Raw genomic sequence first — 8,439 nt, 5'->3', positions numbered from 1 at the left:
AACAGTCCTTCAAATTAAAGATGAAAAAGGTTGTTTATAGATATTATCCACAATGAAGTTACAGTAAAACTAAGCACACAAGGGAAAGTACATTCATATACACATGAAGTACACATATGTGTAAGAATCATGTTAACCACCAGAATATCGTCTCGTTCTCCTAAAGCCAATATCGAATATCCTTTGGTGAGCTGACCGTATCGTCACACCCCTAGTTTAATAGCACACCAACCCCATGACATGACACTTCCACGTGATATAGAACAGGAGTACCACATTTTAAAAGTACACACACATCTGAAGAATGTAAAAAATAAATATATTTGGTGGGCCAAACAAAATGACTCGGCGAACCAATGTTTGGTTTGGGCGATATGACCTAAAATCTATATCCTAATAACAATATATGTCACCATATATCATTTGGTATATGATTGATAATAGAAGAATTTCAAAGCGGGTTACAAAGGCTCCTAATTTGGCAGCTGACATATGCAGTAACATATTGTGTCATTTCTAATTGTATTATTGTGTTAAAACAATTATTATTAATGTACTTGTTTATTTACTGTTAATATCTGGTTACTTTCTTTGAGAAAATAATACTGCAAATGATGTAATATTTTACTGCATATTTCAGCAACTAAATTAGGAGCCTGTGTAGCCTGTTTTAAAATGGTTCTATTAGTAATTCTATATGAAATAATATATCGCAAAATCAATTTTAAACCATATCGTCTATCCATAGTAAAAAGTCCTGTCGTCCTGGTTTGTTTTTATTGTCCTGTGCATAATGTTGTAAAGAGCAGCGTGTTTGTGCGTCACTGAGATTTCAAGACAGTTCATACGAGAACTTGTTTTTCCTAAGTGCATGTAAAAGTACTGAATGCATTGTGTGACTGAGCAGAGATGGTGTGTTTGTCTTGCAGACGTCTGTGTAGAACATCTTCACCCTGAGCAACAGCAGTGGAGCTTCAGGATGGAGCCACAGCCCTCCCACATTAAGAAGGAAGAGGAATACCCACTGATCCCCCATTTTAAAGAGGAAGAGGAGAACCCACTGACACCCCATTTTAAAGAGGAAGTGGTGGATCCACTGACTCCTCACGTTAAGGACGAAGAGGAGGATCCTCTGACACCCCATTTTAAAGAGGAAGAGGAGGACCCACTGACCCCTCACGTTAAGGACAAAGAGGAGTACCCACCGACCCCTCACATTAAAGAAGAAGAGGAAGACCCACTGACCCCTCACATTAAAGAGGAAGAGGAGGAACACAGCATCAGTCAGCAGGGAGATCATATTGAAGGACTGGAGGAGGTTGATGTCACCAAGATGCCAGTGACTGGTGTCCCTGTGAAGAGTGAAGATGATGAGGTCAAAGGTGAAAGTGAGGAGAAGAGAGAGGCGGAGCCTCCAAGCAGCAGCTCAACACAACACATGACAACAGAAGCTGATGGAGACCACTGTGGAGGATCACAAGCAGACAAGATCTTAGCTCCACTATCAGATAGTGAGGACACAACGTCACACTCTCCTGACACTGATGATGAACACTCTAAAGATGATGCAACATGTCACACTGACAACACTCACTTCACATGTTCTCACTGTCACAAAACTTTTAAATACCATAGTTCGCTGAAAAGACACATGAGAACACACACTGGAGAAAAAACGTTTTCATGTTCATTCTGCGGTAAAGATTTTACTCATAGGCACGATTTGAAAATACACATGAGAATACACACTGGAGAAAAACCTTTTTCCTGCTCAGAATGTGGTAAAAGTTTTGTAACAAATCAAAGTTTAAAAGCACACATGGGAACACACACTGGAGAAAAACCTTTTTCATGTTCAATCTGCGGTAAAGGTTTAACTCATAGGCAACATTTAAAAATACACATGAGAATACACACTGGAGAAAAACCTTTTTCCTGCTCAAAATGTAGTAAAAGTTTTGTAACAAATCAAAGTTTAAAAGCACACATGGGAACACACACTGGAGAAAAACCTTTTTCATGTTCAATCTGTAGTAAAGGTTTAACTCATAGGCAACATTTGAAAGTACACATGAGAATACACACTGGAGAAAAACCTTTTTCCTGCTCAGAATGTGGTAAAAGTTTTATAATAAATCAAAGTTTAAAAGCACACATGAGAACACACACTGGAGAAAAACCTTTTTCATGTTCAATCTGTGGTAAAGATTTTACACATAGGCCACATTTGAAAGTACACATGAGAACACACACTGGAGAAAAACCTTTTTCATGTTCAATCTGCCATAAAGATTTTACTCAAAGGGAGCATTTCAAAACACACATGAAAACACACACTGGAGAAAAACCTTTTTCATGTTCAATCTGCTGTAAAGATTTTACTCGCAGGGACTATTTCAAAACACACATGAGTACACACACTGGAGAAAAACCTTATACATGTTCAGTATGTTGTAAAAGTTTTGCACAAAGTCCGCATTTGAAAAGACACATGAGTACACACACTGGAGAAAAACCTCATACATGTTCAGTATGTGGTAAAAGTTTTGTACAAAGTCCGCATTTGAAAAGACACATGAGAACACACACTGGAGAGAAAGTGTGTAGTTGCAGTGTGTGTGGTGAAAGATTGTCTTCTAAGTACCAGTGTAAGAAACACAAGTGTGCTGGTGAGAACAGCAGCAGCAAATGAAACTGCAGGATTTGAAATAAACTGTCTAAACTTTAACTTTGACCTTCTAACAACATCAGCACATATATTCTAACATTTATAGATTAGATATTGTAGATTATTGCTTTTTTTCAGTCAAGTACACGTTTTAATATAGAACATTGTGTACTTTCATTTAAAAATGAACACAACACTTTGACTGTAAAGGTGAGAATAAACAGGACAAAACATGTTACAAATACTTTTTATGTGTATGGAGATATTCAGAAATATTTTTTAACTATTAATGATGTTATAGATGAACTCCTTTATATGATGTACATATTTGTTTTACATGTGTTCATACCTTTGCTTTTGAGTACACGTAAATCCCTCTTAGTTCATATTTACTGGTTCACATGTGAAACATCTTCTGGAAGCATATTATTATTTACTTTATACATCATTTGAGCAGTTGTGTTTTATACAATTTTAAAATGTGTGAATTTATGAATCATTTGTTGGGTCTCAATAATCCATTCTTTTAATTACCTTTATTACTCTCTTTTGTAATATGAATATTGTTTTATATGTATGTCCCCTTTATGCAATATGTAGATTAGAGAAAATGGCAACATTATATGTGGAAGGTTATGAAGGATAGTTTTGTTTTTAATCATCTACATTTCTAATTAAAAAACTACACATGACAATTGTTTTTTAAAGTTGTTTTTTCCCCCCTTTTTTAGAATCCCTCAAACATTATCAATCTCAGAAAACATGGGAAAGTATCATGAGTGTAATATTTATTTTGTTATTTTTCTCTTTCCTAATGCTACTGTTGTTTCAATACATTGCTAAATATTTGATTATTTTTACGAAAATAAGTTCTTTGTCTTTGTTTTGAAAATGTAAAATGGACAAGTTTACTTTTATTTTCAGAATAAGTAAATAGTATATAATAAAATAGTTGTACCGGGGAGCATAGACATGTTCTAAGGGTAGGCAGCATGGAGCGCTACTGCCTACTGGCGCTGACGAGACGCGGGGCCGCCATCTTGGAGTGGTGATCAGTGCAATTCATTTGGCAGGAGCAATGAACATTTCATTCATCTTACCTCACTGAATACCACTGATTTTCACACGCTTTTTTGTCATACATGCAGCTATGATAAAGGACACATGTTTTATTATTCATAGTTTGCTTAACAGTAATAGAATATTCTTATATGCTATAAGTGAGCAGACCTCCCAGATCAAAACTGGGAATATAATCCCAGAGAAGGGTCAGCTATTTTGAAGTTGAAGAAAGAATATGATGAGGTTATATATACATGCTACATAAACAATGTATGAATACATTAGATATCTATATATCTTATAGACTGTATCTCTGTTGCTGCAGCAGCACAGAGTTTATTCTCTCTTGACATTTTGTATTGATATTTTCTATTACATTCTTCCCTTAAATGATCATGTTTACAGTTATTGTTTTATATGTATTTTTGATGTATGTCGCTTTGGATAAAAGTGTCTGCCAAATACTTCAACATAAACAAATATAAACACCTGAAAGTCTTTATATCAGCTAAAACCACCAATCTGTTTCACTGGATTCAGAATAAAAGCAAATTCTGTTTTACCCAACAATGTTAGTATTTGAATATTGTTACTTGAAGCTAGACTAAATGTAGACTTGTATAATACTGTACAGCCACTGTCCATCTGATTGTCTAGCTAGCTAACATATATTATCCCCCCCTACACCATACTTGCCAACCCTCACGATATTCCCGGGAGACTCCCGAATTTCAGCGCCTCTCCCGAAAACCTCCCGGGACAAATATTCTCCCGATTTTCTCCCGATTTTTAGCCGGAGCTGGAGGGGGCGTGGACCTGAGTGACGAGTCGACAGCCTGTTCTCACGTCCGCTTTTCCACAATATAAACAGCGTGCCTGCCCAATCACGTTATAACATCTAGGGCTTTTAGAGAGTGCACAACTGCGCACACAACGAGGAGACGAAGCAGAAGAACAAGGAAGATACAGCCATGGCGAGTTGGCGACGCCGACGACGAGTAAGATGAACAAATACGCTTGTAAGTTCCAAAACAAATGGAATCAAGAATTTCAGTTTATCCAGGACAGTTCGAATCTCCCGAATTCGGAGGTTTCAAGGTTGGCATGTATGTCCTACACAATCTGGACTGTGGTCCTAACTTTTACCCCTGTTGGCTTTTACAATCTTTATCTTCATCATTTATTTCAACTTTATGTTATTCAAGTATGACATTCTTTAATTTAATTAATTTCATTGACAAGCAATTCTATTATGGTCATACTCTTGTTTGCTAGCGGCTACCATTTCAGTGCTATTGAAGATCTTTGCTCCTTCTCAACTCTGTGCTAATATTCTTTTCACTAAATACAACCATCCATCCATCCATCCATTTTCTACCGCTTGTCCCTTTTGGGGTCGCTGGAGCCTATCCCAGCTGCATTCGGCCGGAAGGCGGTGTACTACCCCGGACAAGTCGCCACCTCATCACAGTGTCAACACAGATAGACAGACAACATTCACACTCACATTCACACACTAGGGACCATTTAATGTTGCCAATCAACCTATCCCCAGGTGCATGTCTTTGGAGGTGGGAGGGGCCTATCCCCAGGTGCATGTCTTTGGAGGTGGGAGGGGTCTATCCCCAGGTGCATGTCTTTGGAGGTAGGAGGGGCCTATCCCCAGGTGCATGTCTTTGGAGGTGGGAGGGGCCTATCCCCAGGTGCATGTCTTTGGAGGTAGGAGGGGCCTATCCCCAGGTGCATGTCTTTGGAGGTGGGAGGGGCCTATCCCCAGGTGCATGTCTTTGGAGGTGGGAGGGGCCTATCCCCAGGTGCATGTCTTTGGAGGTGGGAGGGGCCTATCCCCAGGTGCATGTCTTTGTAGTACAAATACAACCAATAGTACGTTAATGTTAAATCTTACTTGTGAAAAGTAATCCCCCGATACCTATCTTCAACAGTCCGCATCTTTGTTTTCTACCTGTCAACTGTCAGTTTAGCATCTTTGTTTTCTACCTGTCAACTGTCACTTTAGCATCTTTGTTTTCTCCCTGTCAACTGTCAGTTTAGCATCTTTGTTTTCTACCTGTCAACTGTCAGTTTAGCATCTTTGTTTTCTACCTGTCAACTGTCAGTTTAGCATCTTTGTTTTCTACCTGTCAACTGTCAGTTTAGGCTGCTCGCCGGCTCCTCATCACCTCTTCAAGATGGCGGCCGAATTTCTCGCGTCACAGCAGCCAATGCTGCGTCTACTTATAAGATGTCTATAGTTATTACCCTGTAAAGACTGTGATGTTTAGATACAAGAAGGACATTGATGTTACCTGCACCTTATGTACCATGCATGTTGCACCTTATGTTACCTGCACCTTATGTACCATGCATGTTGCACCTTATGTTACCTGCACCTTATGTACCATGCATGTTGCACCTTATGTTACCTGCACCTTATGTACCATGCATGTTGCACCTTATGTTACCTGCACCTTATGTACCATGCATGTTGCACCTTATGTTACCTGCACCTTATGTACCATGCATGTTGCACCTTATGTTACCTGCACCTTATGTACCATGCATGTTGCACCTTATGTTACCTGCACCTTATGTACCATGCATGTTGCACCTTATGTTACCTGCACCTTATGTACCATGCATGTTGCACCTTATGTCCCATGCATCCAGAGACAGTTTAGCAGCTGTTTTGGACTTGTGAAAGCACTCCATCACTATGGCAGCCATCTGTGGCTTCATCCTGGACAATATTCATGACAAATGTGTGCTTTGTTTTAAAGATGTGCTATTTGGATTTACACTGTATGAATACAATTTGAAAATTAATTTGACCTTTGCAACGTCATGATACTATTGGCTAAGTTTTATATTCATAAAAGCAAGTTTCTCAATACCCGACCAGTTTTTTGTGCCTTTAAAAAAGAATTAGAACTCGACTTTAAAACACTCTCTACCTCTAACAAGCAAAAAGATGATGCTGTGTTCCACATTTAAGTTATTTACTGAACTTGTGTGAGCCTATGGCTTTGCACTTTGTTATATATATATATATATATATATATATATATATATATATATATATTTATTTATTTATTTTTGCTTTCTATTTTAGTTACTTTATGGAGTTTACCCCCTGGCGCTGATTTGTACTGTTTTTGTACTTTGTAGTTTTGATTATTATTATTTCTTGATTGTTTGTAAATGTTGCAGTTTATAAATAAAGGTTTATAGAATAAATAAAAAAAACAAAAACAAAAAAAGACAAAGTATCGTAATGAAAGCCTGCAACTATTATATATATATATATATATATGTATACAAAAAAATTAATATTTTTTCCCCAAAAAAATAGTTTAAACTGAAATATTTGATGTGTAGTAATTGGAGCCTTCTATAGGTCGATAACATTATTTTGATTTTGATTCATTATTTTGAGCTTTTATAAATAAAATAAAGCAATCGACGATTGTCAATTATAAGTTTTTATATTTGTTTATTTTTGTTTTTGTTTTATGCAGCTAAAAACAGCCTGCCTGACAGCTTTCTGTTATAAGAGTCAACATTGCAACTTTTTCTTATTACATTTCACCTGTTTGCTCTTTTATTACACTTTCTTTTTTTCTTTTTTATGAGTATTTTTATGTCAGGAGTATTTTTCAGGTCCAGGTACAGACACATTTTTCAGGCGAGCAGTCTGAAAAACATGATTTGAACTTGTTCTATCTGCCTTTACTCATCCTTCAAGAGAAATGCAAACTAATACTTTTTAAATACCTGGGCTCTTGTATGCCTTTTCATTTTGGCTCTAAACTTTTAAAGATGAAATAAAGCAATTGACGTAAATCATTGTCAAATGTTTTATATTGCTTAATTAACACAATACATTAGCAACATCTGTCACATGTGGTCTTCTATTCATGTTCAATTCATTATAAATGAAATTAATCAACAACAACTACACTTTAACATTACTAAATTAACACAACACATCAGTTTAGGTAATCTCTGCATATTTACTGTCATGATTTTGCTCATGTTGTGTTATAATTAAATTAAGTAATTAATTCATTCATTTATACAGCACACATTCTCATATTGTGTATTAATTATGATACATTGTTATATTGTTATATTGCAGTAACAGCCAAACTGGTGTTGAACATATTGACGGACTATCCGTGACTGGTGAACTTATAAAATGACATGTGTTTTTGTAAAACTGAAAGTGAAATTGGTTTTCTTTTGCAAGAAATGAGAAACAGCGCCCTCTGGCGTGAGTGTAAAAGCTTACAGCACCTGGTATTCCCAGGCGGTCTCCCATCCAAGTACTAACCAGGCCCGACCCTGCTTAGCTTCCGAGATCGGACATGTTCAGGGTAGTATGGCCGTAAGCCGAAAGACGCGGCGAAAACAACCTTTTTAAATGAAACTCTCACAGACGGGGTGAGAGACATCCATCCATCCATTTTTCTACCGCTTGTCCCTTACCTCGCCCACGCCTCCTACCACTCCGTCCTGCATGAAGCTGAGGAGCCACGACTCGTCTCGCTCTGATCAGGCAACTTATGATTTAAAGGGGTCATATAAGCTACTGTTTATTTACCAAAATAAGTTGTATGTCTTTGTTTTGAAAATGTAAAAGTTTATTTTTATTTTCGGAATGTTGAAATAGTTGTACCGGGGGTGGGGGGGAAGAGCTGTTACTTCTTTCT

General features: G+C 37.3%; 1 protein-coding gene and 1 pseudogene across 2 annotated transcripts in view; one reads left to right on the top strand and one right to left on the bottom strand.

Moving 5' to 3' along the window:
* The first annotated feature begins 950 nt into the window (after window positions 1–950).
* The window catches only part of LOC133570634 (uncharacterized), a 67,349-nt gene continuing 59,860 nt past the window's right edge, over window positions 951–8,439 (top strand). Inside the window, exon 1 of one of the 2 annotated variants that reach the window (XM_072916484.1) lies at window positions 951–2,220. In XM_072916484.1, coding sequence (XP_072772585.1) covers window positions 980–2,220 — 1,241 coding nt within the window. In that variant the 5' untranslated portion in view covers window positions 951–979. Of the gene's footprint in view, window positions 2,544–8,439 lie in introns of both variants that reach the window. The other variant, XM_072916485.1, reaches the window with a different exon arrangement.
* Window positions 8,012–8,120, bottom strand: LOC133571248 (5S ribosomal RNA; annotated as a pseudogene).

The sequence above is a fragment of the Nerophis lumbriciformis genome, linkage group LG28, assembly GCF_033978685.3.
Source record: "Nerophis lumbriciformis linkage group LG28, RoL_Nlum_v2.1, whole genome shotgun sequence".
In the NCBI taxonomy this organism is placed as follows: domain Eukaryota; kingdom Metazoa; phylum Chordata; class Actinopteri; order Syngnathiformes; family Syngnathidae; genus Nerophis; species Nerophis lumbriciformis.
Note: the sequence above shows the minus strand (reverse complement) of the source record. Positions and strands in the feature narration are given on the sequence as shown.